The sequence below is a fragment of the Plasmodium inui genome (assembly GCF_000524495.1).
Source record: "Plasmodium inui San Antonio 1 unplaced genomic scaffold supercont1.26, whole genome shotgun sequence".
In the NCBI taxonomy this organism is placed as follows: domain Eukaryota; phylum Apicomplexa; class Aconoidasida; order Haemosporida; family Plasmodiidae; genus Plasmodium; species Plasmodium inui.
Window position 1 is genome coordinate 216,745 of NW_008481860.1, and position 19,457 is coordinate 236,201.

Sequence of the window (19,457 nt, forward strand, 5' to 3'; positions counted from 1 at the left end):
ACACTCAAAGACGCTGGCGGAAAAGTTTCAAAAGTATTCGCGCTATTGCGAACGGTGCGAGCTGCTAGAAAAAAAGGGGTGGTCTTATCCAGATTATGAGCTTCATCCAGGTGTGTACTTCCCCCATCCAAGTGAGATGCTCACCTCCCCATTAAGCAGGCTCCATTGGGTCCAAAATATACTTTTCGTCCTTCATTTTCCTCTTGGCCAATTTCCGCACGGCGGTTTGCATTAGCCGTTCCCTTCTATTCTTGCACTTAAAGTTGATAATATCGAAGAGCTTCCTCTCTTTAAACCTCCTCCTCTTTGATGACATCTTTGACTTCATGAAGGGGTTCTTTATGTCATAGGCGATTGGGCCATTTTTCTTTAGAAGGCAACTTGTAGACGAACCGAAAAGTTTAAACGACGAATCTTCACTTACTTCATTTGAATATTCAAATTCGCTGAGGTTCTTTTGTATCATCTCGAAGAATTCCTTTTTCGATGTCAATGTGTCTTTTTTCGCTTGCATCTTGGTGCACTCCATTTTATCCTCACTTTTTAGTGTACCTTCTTGAGAAGACTGACCATTTTTCACCTCCTTCTTTGATGAGCCACGCGTCGGAGCTACATAATTCTGTTTTACTTCCCCTGTATAGCCATCATCCACAGAATCCCCCTCCTTCTGATGAGTCTCTTCAGTTTTATCCCCTCCATTTTTCTTTCTCAGCTCAAGTTGTTCCCTAATTTTGTCGTAGTACTTAATCCGTTTCTGAGTAATCGGGTCGTAGTACTTATTAATAAAGGACTGCAGCCCGTTAATATAAAAAGCGTTGTTTTTAAATTTCTCATGCACAATCTCTAGTATGTGAAAGTACGAAAAGACATTTTTAAAATTAAACTTATTCTCCGTGATGGTAAAATTTACATGTCTACTATAGTTATACTTGGCCTCTTTCTTTTTAGACGAATACCAATAATCGAACTGGTTAAATTTACGTCCTAACTTTTTATTTTTGTAAATATCCTTAATATTTTCATATTCCTTTAATATATTTTTGTCGTACTTAAAGTATTTCTGTTCAGGATCTAATTTGCTTAACTTTTCAGTTATCATTATGTAGGCACTATTTTTTTTTTTTAATTTCTGATTTATTTCATTTCTTATTCTTCCCTTTCGTATTCTTCTTTCCAGAGAGTTTTTATATTTGTACTTAAACTTCTTGGTCATAAATAATTTAGACCCCTGCTTAAAACTACTCTGTGTGGTTAAAAAATGAAATATTCTTTTACATCCCCTCTGGTGGGACACATTTTTTACGACCTGCGTTGCGCCACATGTAGACAAAAATGTTTTGCCGAAGTTTTTCATAAGTTGGGTCAAAATTATAAGCACAACGTTAAATGTAATGACTGGAAATCTCATTCTAACGTCGCTGAATGTTCATTTTTTTTTCTTTTTTTTTTGCTTCGTCGTGTTTCTTCGTCGTGCTGCTTTCTCCTGTTGCTTCCTCTGGTGTTACGCGCCTTGGTCTCGCTGGGAGGGAGGCCCAAAAGATGAAAGCAGTTACATACGCGATGATGTACATCGGTGCGTACACATGCGGGTGTGTGTTTCCCGATGATAAAACGTCCCTCTTCATGTTCGCCCCCGCTTAATTTCTGACTGCTCTGAAGAGAAGGTGCTGCTGTTGAGTCCCCTTCCGCGTTAAAAATAGCTTTGTCTAAAGAACCCCTCGTTCGCATTTCTTCGCATGTTTATAGTAGAAAAATGTTTGCTTCCTCCTCCCCTTTAGCCCTCCCAATGGGGTGATAATATACCGAGCGGCAGAGCAGCGCTGCAACGGTGGAATGTGACAAAAAAGAGCGCTATATGGTACGACAAAGGGAAAAGAAAGCGGAAGTTCCCTTCAGTCCACCATATCTACAAACACCCACAAACTTGCGCACACCCTTGTTAATATTCCACGCAGGGAAGCTATGCTATTATTAACCCCAGACATACACTGGGCTCTAAGGCGAAAAAACACGAGTACGCTTTTCAGCAGCTGTAAAGTACTATCTCCCCAGTAGGCTCTTCTGGGACATATTCGGAACATGGGGGAATGGGTTCTTCTTCTCTGCAAAATTGTTTTCCCTTATAACAATTCACGTGGCGGTATGTGCCGCGCCACAGGAACACTGTTTAATTTTGTCAATAAAGGTGATCTTACGTTTTCAACCCGCATTAAAAGGATTCTGTAGATAAGCGGCGATCTGCTTCTTCACGCAGAGGAGTAAAAAAAATAATAATAATGAAATAATCACTAAATTGTAACCCTCTTTTAAACGCAAAAAGGGGGCTTCCAAAGAGCGGAAATGTATTCGCTCAACACGTGCACGGATAGCCGCTTGTTCCTTACACGCAAATGAAAATTGTGCATTCAGTGTGGCAAACCCGTTCGCCATTTAGCGAAGGAAAAAAAACGGGGGAAAAAAACGGAGAAAAAAAAGAGAACATTCCAGCGACAGGAAAAGCAATAACAATGGTAATAGCAATGGCAGTGACAATTCTCATATGCTACCCCCGCATGGCCTGTACATCTGCGTACTCAGCTACACGCACCCATCCCAGGGGATAATCCACCAGCCGAGGGAGCCACTAACAGTGCGCGCAAATAGCTACGGAGCGTACCAGCTAATATGGGAAAAACTATCAGCGTGATCCCATTTTACCCCCATAATACAAGTACTCAAAAAAAATGAAAACACAGATAAGGGGAAAAAGGAAAAAATGACTCCCAGGTATTACTTCTATACCAGGGAGATTACATATATCTTCTGGGGGAACCTACTATGCAGGCGTAACAGAAGGTTATTGTCAATCGAAGGGAGCCTCCTAAACAACCCCATTGGAAGCATTTCACGATTTAGAATAAAACAAACGAGTGTTAACCAAGATGAAGATGAAGAAAGGAAAACAAGTTTCACATCTCAGAATTTTTCAAACCACACTTTTATGTATCCGAAGCAGAAAGAAGGCTACACAAATGACACTCACCAATACAGGACAAACAGGTGTATCGTTGGCAGCACAGCCCAACTTAGGCTAAACGAAGGAAACTTATTCTTCTGCCAAGATAAGAAATTTTTCAGTGGAAGAAGTGGGGGATTAAAAAGAAGGAAAAAAAGAAAAGATGAGAGAGTTATAAATACCTGTGCAGAAAAAAGGTTGGAATTTTTTTATCCCAAGAAAAAGAGAAGACAACGAATTCGGCTAATTCAAAATAGCAGGAAAAATATAGTTTACGATAATGTTCTGAAAAGGTTCTTAGTTTATTATTATAAACAGGGGATTCAAGTGTTCAGAAGTTTCAGCTGCAAAAAAAAAAGAAACTTCGAGTCAGCAAGGAACAAAGCTATAATTCTGTCCAAGCAGTACATCAAAAAGTATAGCAAACAAATCGACAAGGAACAGAGAGCTAACAAAACACCACTTAATATCAATGAGAGCAGCAATTTGAGTGCAAAATATGATCACCATCTCACAAGAAATGTAAAAATTGTGCCTGATAAAAATAAAAGTGGATATAGGGGCGTCTTTTACGACTCCTCTGAACATGCTTACATTTGCGTCTATAACGAGGCGGGCATAAGAAAATTTCACATTTTTAAAATTCAAAACAACGATTATCTCGAGGCGTACAATTTAGCCGTGATGTGCCGACGCTACAAGCTTTTTAAAAACTTTCAATTCGTTTCGCAGCGAAATCGAATACGCAGTGGGCGCATACATCTTAAGTGATAATCCTGGGGGTGGACCTGTGCGGGGGGGTGGGTACACTCTCCCCCCCCTGCTCATTTCCCCCTGGGGAAGTAGCGCCTTTTTATCACCCACTGGGTTAATGCGCAAGGGGCAGAGAACCCAACGAGGAAAACGTCACACCTTTATGTAAAACCCTTTAATTGGGGAAACACGTAGACATGTTTTTTCCCTCTTCGCGTCCTCCTTTTCGTTTCCGAAAGCGGCCATTAAAAAGGATGATTTTAAAAACCCGTTTGTGAATTATAAAACTGATTTACATTTAATGTACAAAAAAGTTGTTCAGAAGTTCTGAACGGGAAGTAGGCTAACTTAGCACGTTTTTACGTCGGCCTGGCCCACTTTTCGAGTAAGGATCTGAGGACACTTCTTAGGAACTCCTCGAAAAGGGACCCATGGAACTACACCCATGGTCCTAGCCAGAGGACATATGAATGACGGGGCATAAATGTACGAAATTTTCATACACATGTTACATGGTACCAAAGAGATGGACTACTCCGAGTCCGATTTTATACTATGTTTCTTCTCCAGAAGCCGATTTACCTGTTCAAGCAGCAGATTATATTTTGTCCCTTCCAGGTTGTCTTTTAAGAAGTCCATTTTGGCTTTATGATGATCTTCGTCATTTATTTCGAGGACGTGCTTGGCGCAGCGTTCTCCCTGTAGAAGTGGCAAAGAAGGGGGGAAAAAAGTGGCAAATTGGAATGGCGACCGTAAAAGGTGACCGGGGATCCTATTTCTCCCAAGCACTTAAGTGGCGCCCCCGGATAGGCACACATAAAAGGACATTCATATCGTCGTGGCAAAACCCATCACGCGCACTCCCTACCAGTGATTTAAACACTTGAGCCGTGTTAGACAGGGCCAGGTGGAGGTTATCCAAGACGAGCAAAAACTTGGTCTCGCTTTCCTTGTAAATGCCGGGGCATTTCTTAAAGATGTTCCTCAGGGCCTTAAAATAGTACCGGTGAATTTCAACCGAAATGACTGTCATGGGGGGTAGCTTAAAATAAGGAAGCAGGCCATACACAAAGGAAACGCACTCGTCATCATGCTTCGAGATATTATAAAATATCTGGTAGGCAATATTTTGCAAACTGCTAATCTCGTCCTTCAGCATATGTTCATACACTTGCTTAAAAGAATCCGTCATATTTTCCCTCTTCAGGATGTCATAAAAATTATTTATTTCACTTATGTGTAGAACAAAATAGTAGGTGCTAAAATCGATCGTCGCTTTTTCCGCTACAAGGATGGACTCCAAGTATTGCTTCTTATTTGGCAGGTGGAAAAATATTAACAGCACATAAATTTTGCATGCGTAAAAGGATATATTCCAATTGCTATGCACAAAATTTGACCTTACCGAGTTAATAATTTTGTTCAAAATGGTTTTTATGTTCACATCTGGACTGCTCAAAATGTTGGACAAAATCATAAAAATCGTTATAGACTGCTGCGGATTTGTCTGTATATTAATATTGTTCAGCAAATCATTAATCAGCAAATCCACCCTGGAAAGTTTCTTCTCCGAAATGATATTCAAAATGTGAATAATTTGATTTTTCAATTTTTCGTTACTCAGCGATTTTATTATGCACGTTTGCAGTTGGGGAATCAAAGGTCGGATAAAATTGCTGCCCTTCCTAATTAGGACTTCAAACGTTGAGAAAATGTAAATTTTGGCTTGATCAATATATTTATTTGTTAACACTCTTATTAAAATTCCAGATACCTTCAGAATTTGGGGACTCGATACCTCCCTATTGGTATATAAAAATATCATTCTTACGATTTCGATTGCCTTGATTTTCACATTCGGATTTGTGGACAGCAAAATTACATTTGTGCACATGCCTACCAGGGAGGCGAACAATTTCTTGTTCATATTTAACCCTACAATTTCGTATTTCCCATCTGGCACGGGAACAAAATTGCTATCACTGCTGTACTTATTTATAATATCATGGAAGGTCTCCACGTAGGCGCAGTTACTATCCAGCATTTTTATCAGCTCAATTAGGTACACATATATGATGGAGGCGATTTCCAGCACCTTCTTGTTGATATCTATTAGTGCATACTTTGATATCATAGTTATGTACGTAATTATTCTATACGAGTGTAGTATGTGCACCCGTCTGTATCCTCGCAGATTTTCCTTATTACGGCTATTACTCGGCTCCGTCACATTCGAACTGTGCACTGCTGGGGAGTCGTTATTCAGTGCAGAGATGTCCCTTTCGTTTATGATATCCAGCATGTACTTAAAAATGGACAGAATAATTTCCCTCACTTTTCCACTTCTCTTGGTGCTTTCGAATTTTTTCAGTTCGGCTAATTTGGCTCCGCTGCATATTTTGGCATAATCATGCGTGCAGCTGAACTCTGCCCTATAGCACTGCATGTTCTTCCCATCTTCGCGCTTTTCGTCATCTCCCCATTGTTCCAAACTTGCGTAGGACAAATTCACCGAGCTGTCATTTTTTCGCAGCCCCTCAAAGAGGATCTCCGTCAGCGTGTCCACATTTCTGTCGCTTATATTTTTTAGGAAGCACTTAAGGGAGATTATAATGTCTTGTATTTTCATATCCGTTTGGAAGGCTCCATTGTTCCCTTCCCCTTCAGCCTCGTCAATGTCGTCCTGGTCCACGTCGTCGTTCTCCTCCTCCTCCACCTGTTCCTCCTCTTCATTGGCCTCTCCCTCCACCTCTTCCCCGTCCAACTTCCGCACTTTTAACTCTTCCGTAGAGGCAACGACTTCCTTTTTTCCTCCCCCTTGGTTGTTCTCGTCCATGCTGTACGACACAACCGCAGCGTAGTTTTTCATGTCAAAGCCGTGGCTCCTAAATTCTCTCAGCCCGCGCAGTATCAAATTGATAAAAATGTGCAAAAGCTTCCTAAATAGGAGGGTGTAACTGCTCAACTTGGCATACGAAACGTAGGATAGGAGCTTCATCTTCGCAGTGTTGTACGGAGGTAGCAATGCTCTGTCCACAATAAGATCAATGACCAATTCGGTGTGCACATTTAGGAAAATTTTAATGCTCTTAAAACTGATATACTGCTTGGAAGTAAACTTTTTCAGACTATTCCTATTTTGAGTGGCAATCATAACGTCATTGACAAAGTCCTTAATGATGCCCTTCAAAACAAATGGGTCAATATTTTTTAGCAACAAGGAGAGTAATTTTATTATATCTCCTGTGTTCTTGTGATTTGCTAATTCTTTAATCATGTAAATAATGTTATGCACATGGGTAACAACCAAGTTGTGATACCTATTTTTGGAAAAAATTTCGCAAAATCCGAAACAGATTCCTTTTCTGATGGAGGTGTACTTTGTCGTCTTAAACTCGTTGACCATATTTTCTAATATGCTTTCCAAATTACTCGAGTCTGTCTTGAAAACTAAATCACTCAATGCTGACGCGCTGATGACCTGCTTTGAAGTACTCCTAGAGGACAGGTTCTGTGTGATCTTTTTTAGCAGTATGGGCCACATTTCCTGTAATATTCTCTTATTTACGTAGTTTTTGTAAATACTATAAGCGGTCTGCCTCACATTTACATTCTTATCATTTCTCATAATGCATATAAGGGATAACATGAAGTAAAACCTCTCGTGCAACAAGTTCAATGTTTCTATGTCTTTTTCTTCCTTATTAATTTCTATATTTTTTTCAATCAATACATTGAGCAAGAGTATGGCGTCCTTTCTAATTCTCCAGTATCTATTATATATCTTATTTTCGATGAACTTTAAAATGAGTGACGTGTTGTTCTTGGAGAATATGCCGATCAGCACTTTGCATGACCTCAGGGCTATGTCTCTTATTTTCTCACTTGTGTCGTTAAGGCAGAGTAGCAACTTTTGCAATATTTTTTTTAAAAATTTTTCCGTATATCTCGGGGCACATTCCGGGATGTATATGAAGAAGCCAATGAGTCCCTCCTTCGAGTTATCATTTTTCATAATTTTCTTATCATACATCAGGTTCCAATTTGACAAATCGTCATCTATATGGATGTTGTAATCATTCTCTTCGTTCTTTTCTATTAAGTACAGTCCACTCAAATAGGTCGACTTCTTTTCAGCATTTTTGCTCAATACGTCATCATCACTATCGCTTTCTTCTTCGGTAAGCGAGTCCTCCTCCTCGTTCATTTCGTCCTCTTCGTCTACTTCGTCTTCTTCTTCATCCTCTTCGTAGTACCTTCCCCCCTTGGACGGCTTACCCTTTTCGTCCGCTTCAAAATCGTCGTCTTCGCTTTCGTCCGATCGGGTGTATATTTCGTCCCCGCTGCTCTGGTCGTTCCGGTCGCCTTCATCCTCCTTGTCATCCTCTTCATCATTTTCATCTTCCTCCTCATCATCGTCTTCCTCCTCATCATCGTCTTCCTCCTCATCGTCTTCCTCCTCATCGTCATCCTCCTCATCATCGTCATCCTCCTCATCATCGTCATCCTCCTCATCATCGTCATCCTCCCCTTCTCCGGTTGAATAGGCGCTTTCTTCCATGTCGCTATCAACGAACTGCACCCCATCCTCCTCGTCGTCCTCAGTGGAGAATTCAATTGCGACTTTGCCTTTTTTAACCGATTTGGAGCTTTTTCCAGAGTCCCTTTTTCCTCCCCTATTCCTTGCTGTCTTCCCACTTTTAATCATCTTCCCCGCCCTTTGCTTTAGTTTCTTCCCATGCCTATCCTTGAGCTCGATGTATTTCTTCACATCGATGAGACGCACAACAGTACATATAAAATTTTCAGCAATGGTTTCTGAGCACTTGGCTAAGATGGACGATAGGCATAAAGAGACGCCACTCTTCTCTACCGACGATTCGGTGTTAATGAGGATGTTAAAAATGTACTGAATGTAGTAGAGCTTTTTGTTCACATCTAAGAAGTAGCAAATGTTTCCAATCGATTTGGCCGTCAAAAATCTTATCTCTGGAATCGCATCATTCAAAAGAACGATTAAAATTTTGAATATACTATCATAGTAAATAAAGAACAGCGACTGATCGCTCACCAGATAAATTAGGAAATATAAAATTTGCAAAGCTTTCTTCTTCAGATCCAATCTGATGTTATTTATTCCCTTCTTAAGAACTGGGAACAGTAGAGAGAGCGAAATGTTATCAATTTTGTATTGAAACGAAATGGAAGAAAAAAGGTCCAAAAAATCACACAAATGGTTATCATTTGGAGAGTAAATACATAACAGAAGCTGCCTACTTATATTCTTCATTTCACTATTTTGTATCATCTTTTCCAATTTGTTAAAGATCCTTATGCATATTTCCCTTACTTTGGAATTCGTTTCGGATACCAACTCGCACAGTAAGTTCACCAAATTAGCCAACGTCGGATTGTCCACATAGCAAATTATGTCAAATTTAGAAATGATTAAATGCAGGGTATCCAAATAGGACACGATGTCTTTATTCCTAATGCTCGAATTTTTTAAGCTAAAAATTATAAAGGGTAAAATCTTCTTCAATCCGTACTGACCTAAGTCATTTAAAATTTCTTCAATGACACTTATTCCAAGGACCTTTATATTGTTTACGTTATCCTTGTAACATTCTAGCAGCAATTTGAAGTTTCTTAAAATATACGGCTCGAATTTTATCTTCAACACTTTGAATAAATATCCATAGGTAAGGTAAAAACTCTGCCTCTTAATTACATCTTCTGAATATATGTTGCAGTTTATTTTGCCCAAAATGTTGAACCTCTTCAGTATATGCATGCCGTGTGCTTTTACAACACTTCCCAGGAGTAGGCAGCACCCTTTTCTGACTTTCAAATCTTTGTGCGTTTGAATAATGGAAAATATTTTTTCTACCAATATGGCTACATCGTAACTTTCCAGGTAAATCAGTCCATCTGTGTGGGCACTACAACTAAGGGAGTTACTACTACTAGTAGTACTACCACTTTTGTTGTTTCCTTTGTCCCCATTGGCCTTCTTCTTTCCTTTTTTCCCTCCCCCGACTTGCGTCTCACTTTCGCTTTCTTTTCCTTCACCAGATGCCGCGACATTTCCACCCTTTTTGTCACCATCTACTGCTACCGCGGCCGCTCCGCCCTTTGCTCCCTTAGTAGAGCTGTGTACCTTCCCGTTGATGTAAAATGTGACTGTTTTTTTCTTATTCGCACTGTTCATCCTGCTAATTACTGACCTTGTCATGTTTGAGTTCATTTGATCGAACTCTTCAAGCTCCTCATCTTCGTACTCTTCATTGAAGTCTTCCTTATCGCTTTTTAAATTTTCTATAAATTTAGGGATTATGCCGCTTATCTCTATCTGGGTAAAATTGTTCGTGTCTTTGTGCAGAATCTGTTCTATCAGCTTGTTTAACAGCACAAGGGATTCCTTTTTCAAGTTCGCTCCTAACCACCCATAATACATCACAACGACCAAGTCCACGGCACTTTTGTTGTTGCTCTTTTTGTTGTCGCGATATTTGTTCAGAATTTTGTAAATCCTCTGGAAGGCTTCTTCTAACTCTTTATTTTCATTTTTCGAATCTTCTCTGCTATTAACCTCCGTGGATGATACAGAGGCGTCTGAGGAGTAAAACTTAAAATCGTCATCTTCCTCATCATAATTTTCCTCTTCGGATTCGCCCAATTGGTGTTTTCCATTTGGGGACTTGTTCTTCCCCTTGGAGTTTCTTTTCGTTGCACTCTTTGGAGCTTTTTTGATCCCCTTCTTTTTGGTTGCCTTTCTTTTACTCTTAAGCAAATACTCATTATACGAGTTAATCACGGAGGAACCGCACGTAAGGACAAACTCTTTAATTTTCGAAATGTCGCTTTTTTCTTCTAAACATAAACCTAACAGAAAATTTAAAATAAATTCTACATCGTCGATGAGGATAACAAAATGCTCCTTGGCCAGCTCTTCAATCGTTTTCAATATTCCAATTTTTCCATACTCCTTAAACGTTATATACTTGGATGTTAGCTGCAAAAGTAGTTCCTTGGTTTTTTTCCTATTTGTTGACCCCACAATGGTTTTACAGATCATATTTTGAAAATCGCTGCACTCTTTCTGCAGCAAATCTATTAGCTTGTACTGATCTGAGACGGGAGCAATCGCCAACGTGCGAATCATTTCTTCGCAGCACTTGTGCGTCTCCTCGTTGTAATCATTCTGAAAAATATTCATATATAGGTGTATAAATTCGTTGTTAAAAATGGTGTCTAATGAATTTTTGTCCCCTTTAACATTTTCATCTCTTACAAATTTGTAGAAGGATTTAATGATAAGGTTCCTACGTTTTTTATTCTCCGTTATGCAAAGTTCGAGGAGCGCTTTTACATTTTTTTCACTTAGTAAATACGAATTGAAGTTATCAAGGAAGGACTCCAATTCTACGTCCAGATCGGGATACTTCTCAAACGAAATTTGTAAACACTTGAGCGCATCTTCATCATTAATCTTAGTTTTTGAGTGGAGGAGAATTTCCAACGTCTTCAAAATATTCAGAGTTACGTCCTTATCATTTATTATTTTAATACTGTGCAATACTATGGGGAATAAGAATAACGTCAGTACGTAGGATATCTTTTCATTCCTATTGAAGGAGCTGAAAATGATGAGTGCTGACTCGTCTGCCTTTTTGTACTTACTTATTTTGTATAAACATCTCGTAACTTTATTTCTGCACGTCAGCAATTTTGTGCTTATCATGTTCTGAATTATCTTATTCAAATAGGCCTGTGAATATCTGCTAGTTAAATCGTTTTTTAAAAAAGCCATAATTTTTTTAATAAACAGGTTTACATACTTGGTGTCGTAAATATCATCAATGTAACTCATTTTTTTAATACACTCTAGGATATATTTATTTCGTTCCACTATTCCGTGTACTTTTATCCTTATCTCGTTTTGCTTTTTTATTTCTTCCATTTCTAGGTCTTCCTTCGTTAGCCCCTTGCTTTTATTTCCTTTTTTATCTTTCGATGGGCTTGTACTACTGCTGGCGGTAGCCTTTTTGCTCATGTTCAGCTCTTCCACCATGATCATTTCCGCAGTTTCTTCATCATACATAGAGAACAGATGTTTATTTCGCTTCACATTTTTGCTTTCGACAACGATGGTAGTCTGGTACACATTCTTGTCCACGTACAGCGAATTAAACGGACATTTGCAAATTTCGATTTCGTCTTCTTTCACATTTTCTACGCTGCTATCATCTAGCATGTCGATCAGTTTGCTTGTCAAACCAGTTAGCTTTCTTTTAACTTCAGGATCGTGTAATCTTACCAAGTTCCGTCCATCATCCGCATTGGCAACCGCTGAATAGTTCTTTGCATAGTTTGACGCATCACCAAATACGAATTTTACCTTTTTGTTTTTTTTTTTCTTCTCCCTATCGAGTGTATCTCCAACGATTGCGCTATCTGCCCTATTTTTCAAAATGGACACACTTTTTCCGTCCACCTGTCGCGCTTTTGCAAATTGCCTCTTCTTCCACGATGGTAAAATTTCCAAAATGTAAAATACCTCGATCAAATGTAAGCAGACACTCTTGTGTAACTCATTGTTGTAGTAATCGGAGCCTTTCACGATAAAAGCTATAACCGTATCTAGGTTCACGTGGCTCAATATTTTACCACATATATACCTCTTCATTCTTCTCCTACTTACGGAGCTCCTCATGTTTTTGTAAAATATGCACGGGTGGCATAAGCATAGCAACAAGAGAAGGTAGAAATTGCTCCTTTCCGTGGGATCCAGCTCAATTTTGGACACATAAGACAAAAGGATGAATAGAAATCGCCTCAGAACGTACCCATTCTCGTATCTAAAACGGGGGCCACTGTTCCAATATAGGTAGAGGTACACATAGAACGAGTGCAGCAGCACTTGGCACATCTCCTTCTGCATGAGCAAGATGTCCAGCAGCATGTCAAAGTCGTCTACGTAATTTTGGTAGTCACAGTTCTGTTCGTTAATAATTCCTCCCCTTTTTAAACTCAACAAGTAGGTGTGGAATTTTTTCTCATTTTTTTTCCGGTACTCAGTTTTGTCGAATTTTTTTTCTTCCAAGTATTGCAGCATGCACATCACGGTGAGAAGGGTCAACATATGCATATTGTCCCTCTTATTTTGGGGGCTATCTTTTTTCAGTCCTTTTTTACTCTCGTGTGGCGCATTTGCAGGAGCCTTTTTTTTCTTTTCCTCCTCGGCGTTCTTCTCCCCCAGTAACACGGGTAGTACGTGCGACTTGGCCAACTGGTCAAAGTAAATAAAAGTGGGAAAATCTTTCACTATCTCGTTCACATACTCTGATAGTATCTTCTTTTCCTCGTGTAGCAGGAAGTGCAAAAGCAGCAAAAGCGAATAAACGTAAAAGAAGAATTTATTAGGGGGAATTTTTTTCAACTCAATTATATCATACAGATAGAAGAGCTCACTTTGGTTGTACAAACTTTTGCCCAAAATCTCGTTAATGTGGTTGTTAATGGTAACACCAGAGGCGGCGTCTTTATTCTTCATGTAGAGAAGCAAGAACAAGTTGATCCCGTAAATATATTTTAAAATCTGCTTCGTTAAGCAAAAGTTTAAGTGGGCCTTAAAAGTGGAAAGCAGTTTTTCATTAACCTCGATGGAATCCACCAAATCGATATAGAACAACAAGCAGTACTGCAAAAACTTGTCGTTATTCTTTCCATATTTTTCTAAAATTTCTAAAACTAGTGGTGAAAACGTTTTATACACATCTTTGTCATTTTTTAGAATACTCCCCAAACTTCGCAAAAATATTATGCACTCCAATTTGACATCTTCATTTAAATCCTTTTTCAGATAGTTCGTTATCATATTTTTGTTTGCCAGAATAATGTCCTTTATTTCTTTGCCTTTATTCGTAGAAAGTAAATACGTGGCGGTTTTTAAAAAAATGATCTTCTCATCAAATTTTACAATATTTAATTTTTGGTTTCTTTCAATTAGCATTTTTAAAACGGAGTCATTCTCATTATTTATGTGAAATTTATAAAACAGGATAAAATATAGAATGTTACAATTCTTTACATCTTTGTTTTTCTTCATATTTATGACTATTTCTAATAAAGTGTAAAAGTGTTCCTTGGTGTACATTTCACAGTAGTAATAAAAAGGAGACGCATTGACTAAGGCAACTTCATCATACCTATGAATATGATTGAGGATGCTCTGGAATATTTTATCATCCTTTCCATTTTGAAAAATGTACTTAAATGATCTATTAATCTTTAGCAAGATTTCTTTGTTTGAATTTAAAAGATTAAGAAAATTGTTGGTAAATCTGTCCACATATTTTTTTTTATCCAAAAGGTTTTTTTCGCTATTTTTACATAAAAATAGACCAAATGATTCTACAATTAGATAGAAAAAATATTTCTCATTAGCGTACACATTTAGTATGTAATCCATCTCTTCCTCTCCCTTCAATCGATTGGCCTTCCCCACTTCTTTCTCCTCACCCCTTCCATTCTTATCTATGTTACATATATTGGAAAAAATTACCATCAACTTTTTGATGGCCCCCTTCTTTAGCATACGAAATTTGTGACTCCTTTTGCTCAACTTATCATTACTGTAGAATAGGCTATCTAAGAATGATAAACAATTCACAAATAAGTCATGGAAGCATTTTACGTTCCTCAATTCTGATGATATATCTTCATATGTTGAACAGAAGGATAAAAACTTCTTACAAAAAAGGGCTCTATCGAAATAGCTGTACTTCGCGTATTCTAACTTTTTCAATATATATTTAAAAACCTTCTTTTTCATATCCTCTACATTCATTTCATTCAGTGTTCTGGATAACTGGTGCAGGCAAATGCATAAATTGTTCTTTACATAATTGGCATCCTTCGTGAAGAACAGCAAATTAAGCAACCCAGACAGCTCTTCATTACCTCCGTTCAGAATATCCTCGATGTTATTCTTAACGAGTTCCATATGCTCCCTCTTTACCTTCCCCTTTTGGAAGAACAGAAATTCGTGTACCTCCTCCATGTTATTCACCTGCTCGTTCGCACCTTCCTTGCCCAGCTCGTTCTCGTTTTCGCCGTGCATCTTCGCCCCCAATATTCAGAAAACACAGTCGGATCCCCTGCTTTCGCAAGGCACTCCGGCCGAGTCGGCGATTGGCAAGGGGCTGCTCGCTTCCGCGAAGTGGAGCATAAAACACCTCCACAGAATATATTTCGAAAAATGCCCTAGAAATGAAGAATGCTCCAACAAAGAACGAACAATGGGCGGAGTGGGGTGCTCAAAAATGGGTGTTCGTGCTGGGGACGCAGAATGGCAGCTGCATGAATTGCGGATGCATCAAAAACAAAAATGTGCACGGCGATTGCGAAAAGGTGGAGGCAGAAAATGAAGGCAAAAAGTGTAGCCAGAAAACAATGGCAGAAACAAACGGGTAAGGAACACCGTGATGAATAAAAATAACGCGGAAAACATAGGGTTACGCAGCTAATGGGTAATTTAACAGGGGAACACATGCAGGTGTGTTAACGCGAGAAAGCCTGCCAGTACTCGCCTTATGCGTTTCATGCATGGTTCGATAGAGAGTTACGCGGGGAAATACACAGAGCTACGCTTTTTCCTACCACAACTACGTAAGCGAATATAATATGGGCGCTTTTTTACTCGACTTCTTCCAAAGTTTACACTACGATAAATGGATATTCCCCTCCACGGATTTCAGTGCAATTCCGTAGAATGCGCATATATTAATTTTTTATCCCTATGAACGTGGGGGCATAATAACATACATATAAGAACGCAAACATAGAGGCATATACGTACATGGATATGGTAGGGGGGTAAACACTTCCTATCCTATGGTGTACGAACGCATACCAGCGGAGGTTAAAACAGTCGTTTATAAAACGAACTTATGTCGCTTTTTCCTGGCGCTTGCGTTTTTAATTTCTCCAGTTAAAGTTTGCAGGAAAATAAGCAAATAAAAAAATAGTAAAGAGAAAAAATGGAGGCACAAAACGAAAAAGTCACAGCGTACTTTCCCTTTTCATTTATCCTTGGTATGCTAATTCATATGTTTTCATGTAAAAACATAACGCGATGATGCAATTTTTATGGGCTTCACTACATGGCAAAAATTTCATCTGAACAGAACAAGTTATAGGATGTTTTTTTCATACTCAATTATTTTTTGGTATTTACTTAATTTTTTTTTTCACACGACGTATGCTGTATTAGCTGTTATGTTCTTTTAAAAAAAACGCAATGCAGCCAAAAGTTAGCTACTTTGAAGCGACCGAAAAAGAAAATCATGTGCCTATAAATTGTGGGCACATATGTATATTATGCCGTCTGCATTTCCTATGTGGAAACATTCACAACGTTTGTTTTTTAAGTGGGAGCAGGAATCTAGGGGAAAATGAAAAGAAAAAAAGAGATACAGTTACGTATAACCATGAGAGTTTATACAAAGGGGTGTAGAAAAAATAAAAAAGAAGAAACGATTGTTTGCGGGGTTAAGTTAACAATTATATCTTGTTTTTATTCATAACTAATTCGCTTTTTTTCCTGTATGGGCTTTCTCCAACTTGTTAATTTATCATAGTAGCAATTTCGACGGTTTTGCATTCCATTTCTGTAGTATCGTCTGCGTGGCCTTTGCCACTTACGAATATCGGCACACATATGACATGCTCTAAAAATAGCATACCACATGCAACAGAAATATAGGATAAGAAAAAAAAAAAAAAAAAGAAACTTTGAACATTCGTCGTTCAGCAGAACGAAATTAAAATTTATCTCACGGCTGAACCAAATTTATTTATCTTTGCACATACAACAAATTCCGCGCACGCGTAAAAACTGTTCGGTGTAAAATACTATGACGCGAAAATGTAACCCCAAGGGAACTGAAAAAAAGTAGAACAAGTGGAAAAAAAGTGAAATGAAACAAAATGAAACGAAAGGAAACCAAATCAAAACAAATCAAACCAAATCAAACAAAACAAAGTGAAAAAGATAAAAACTATGGATTTCTCCTCGCGAACATAGTACAAAACAGAACAAAACAAAATTTATCCAACTTCTGCGCGCTCAATTTTTTCATACAATTCTTGTACGTAAAAATATCACATGGAGGAAAAATCCAACAGCGTTGTGCAACCCATTTTGGAAGTATTACAACGGATGGGTTATGTAAGCCTCTTCTTTTTACTTCACTAGAATTTGCTAGCCATGTCATCGACCGTCCCTCGTACTGCTAATGGTCATCTACGTACGTGGGCTGGAACTCTTCATACACAAAGGACAAGTCGGGTAAATGTAGCCCCAGCTTTGCATAAATTATAGAGTCTATGGAATTCATCACGTTGGTTATGCCCCCATGCACGTCCCCCACGCCACTAACTATTTCGTATATGTTGTAAACTCCAAAAAGAATAAAACTATTTTCAGTGTTGTCAAAAAAGTCATCACTCAGGTAGCTTAGGTGGATAGAAATCACTCTTAAGGCTTCTTCGAAGAAGTCTAAAGGGGGAAGAAGTGAACAAAAGGGGAAGACGTGCATATGAGGCGACAACGTGCACATAAGTCGAAGACGTCCACATAAGGTGAACACGTCCACATAAAGTGAACACGTCCACAAATGGGAATACTAAAAAACAACGGAAACATAGCTCTCCACACGAAGCTCTTCCAACCCAGAAGACAACACACCGCCATTATCCCCCCTTGGGCGAAAAAATTCTACCCCCCCCACATTGCTAACCCCACTTACCTGCAAAGTTCGTCACCAAGTGCTGTGAATTGGAAAGGAGCTCAAAAAGCTTCCGCCACTGAACGAAGGACTGATAATTAAAACCTAAATGGAAGAGAATATAGGCAAACTGAAATTCGCCCAAAATGTAGAAAAGCTTATTTTCAAACTTGTGAAAGCCTTCCTTCTTTTCATTCCCATAATACACGTAAGTATATTCTTGCTGAATTATCTCCTTCAGAATCCAATACTTCTCCAGATGGATGATGGTTAAGTCGGACGGCACATATTTCTTATGTTTGGCGTCTACATCGATGAGTTCGAAGTAGCTCTCATTCGCGTTGTCCAGAGGGTCGTTGGGCGGCTCATCGGGACCAACTTCATCGTCTACGACAGATATACCCGAACATGCCACATCCTCAGTTTCTACATTGACACCTCCTACGCTGTCACCCTCCATATTGATGCCGCCTCCTCCGTCACCCTCTGTAGTGTTCACCCCTACATTGTCTTCCTTCTTATGCCGACTACCATCGCCGATTCTCCCCTGCTTTGGGTAAGTCTTACTTGCGGGATATCTCGGAATCACGGAATAAAACATGTAGGGCTGGTTGCACAGATTCATATCTTCATCCCTAAGCAAATCCGTACTCTTTTTTTTTTTTTTTTTTTTTTTCTTCTTCTTCTTCTTCCAAGAAGGAGGAGCAAAAGGTTTTATTAACTGGCTCAATTTTATTTATTACCTCCTCGTTAATGTAACAAGTTAAGCTTTCCCATATTTTCACATATGTGTAGGGGTAAATTAAAATCGAGTTTTTTTTTTCTTTAATAATATTATCATCTAAGAAATTTTTTTCATGTAATTGATCAAAGTACACATAAATAGGGTCGCTTTCACTTACGTAATTAAAACTGTTACTCCTGAGGTTATACTTTAGAACGAGTAGTTTCTTTTCCCTATCAAAAAAAATGAACCTACTGCTTCTTAACTCCTCGCAGTTATTTTTTTTCATTTCGTTCATTTTAAACTCTTTTGTCACTTGGTCATTCTGGCCACACAGTGTGTCATTATCCCAGAAAAGAAAATGGCTACCTTTATTCAGGCACTTAACAATTTTATATGGGGTGTCTAGGTAGAACGTGGAGTAATCCAACCCTACATGCAATTTTGTGTTGTCTTTACGTGGATATGTATTTCGGTTAACTTCGTCTCCATTTTGCACCTGCGTAGCGCAGTCAGGGCTTTGCTGATGACTACCTTGGTTGAATCCAGTATCTACAGCATTAGATGTATCATCGCTCTCTTTCATTTCCTCAAGGATCTTGATTATTCCTGCCATCATTCTCTCTTCGTTTTTCTTGGATTTTCCATCCTCTACAACGTTTACGTCGTTTTTATGGGTCTCCCCTTGGTTGGCTTTGCACCCGGTGTACGCGTTTTCATCGGGGTACGAATTTTCTACTGTGTACTCCCTTATCGCGGTGTACTCCTTTTTATCGGGGCAATCCTTCGTGAGGTACTCCTTTTTTTGGGTGTCCTTCCTAGCCCTTTTATCTTCCATAAGTAAAACAAGCGAACACCCATCACTGTTCACGAAAACGGCATTTGCGCCTTCATTTTCCCCGTTGTCTCTGCCGCCAGGCAGGTTCATATTTGCGTCACCTCGGTTTGCACGTTATTTTTGTAAAGCCGTAAAAAATTACAAATGTGTTTTTTACTTTTATAAATTTTACCAAAAATAATTTCAAATTTCTAAAAGCATACGAAAGTATATTGAAAATTTTAATTTTTCTCCTTTTTCAAATTTTACCCTACTCTGCACATTGCGCTTTAGCAATTTGCCATTTTCGCCTTTTCGCAGTTGTGCCGTTTCGCAGTTTTGCCGTTTCGCAGTTTTGCCGTTTCGCAGTTTTGC

General features: G+C 38.8%; 5 protein-coding genes across 5 annotated transcripts; 1 reads left to right on the top strand and 4 right to left on the bottom strand.

Moving 5' to 3' along the window:
* Positions 1 to 151: 151 nt before the first annotated feature.
* Positions 152 to 1,408, bottom strand: C922_04636 (hypothetical protein; the record flags this gene model as incomplete). Its single annotated transcript, XM_008820215.1, has 1 exon — positions 152 to 1,408. One exon carries the CDS (start codon positions 1,406 to 1,408, stop codon positions 152 to 154), a length of 1,257 nt encoding a protein of 418 aa, XP_008818437.1.
* Positions 1,409 to 2,755: 1,347 nt separating this feature from the next.
* Positions 2,756 to 3,766, top strand: C922_04637 (hypothetical protein; the record flags this gene model as incomplete). Its single annotated transcript, XM_008820216.1, has 1 exon — positions 2,756 to 3,766. One exon carries the CDS (start codon positions 2,756 to 2,758, stop codon positions 3,764 to 3,766), a length of 1,011 nt encoding a protein of 336 aa, XP_008818438.1.
* Positions 3,767 to 4,279: 513 nt separating this feature from the next.
* C922_04638 (hypothetical protein) lies at positions 4,280 to 14,873 on the bottom strand (the record flags this gene model as incomplete). The annotated part of the gene is made up of 2 exons (XM_008820217.1): positions 4,280 to 4,447; positions 4,617 to 14,873. The coding sequence occupies 2 exons, from the start codon at positions 14,871 to 14,873 to the stop codon at positions 4,280 to 4,282; spliced, it is 10,425 nt and encodes a 3,474-aa protein (XP_008818439.1).
* Positions 14,874 to 17,046: 2,173 nt separating this feature from the next.
* On the bottom strand, positions 17,047 to 18,166 carry C922_04639 (hypothetical protein; the record flags this gene model as incomplete). Its single annotated transcript, XM_008820218.1, has 2 exons — positions 17,047 to 17,312; positions 17,563 to 18,166. The coding sequence occupies 2 exons, from the start codon at positions 18,164 to 18,166 to the stop codon at positions 17,047 to 17,049; spliced, it is 870 nt and encodes a 289-aa protein (XP_008818440.1).
* A 10-nt stretch (positions 18,167 to 18,176) lies between these two features.
* On the bottom strand, positions 18,177 to 19,193 carry C922_04640 (hypothetical protein; the record flags this gene model as incomplete). Its single annotated transcript, XM_008820219.1, has 1 exon — positions 18,177 to 19,193. The coding sequence occupies one exon, from the start codon at positions 19,191 to 19,193 to the stop codon at positions 18,177 to 18,179; it is 1,017 nt and encodes a 338-aa protein (XP_008818441.1).
* Between the last annotated feature and the right edge of the window lie 264 nt (positions 19,194 to 19,457).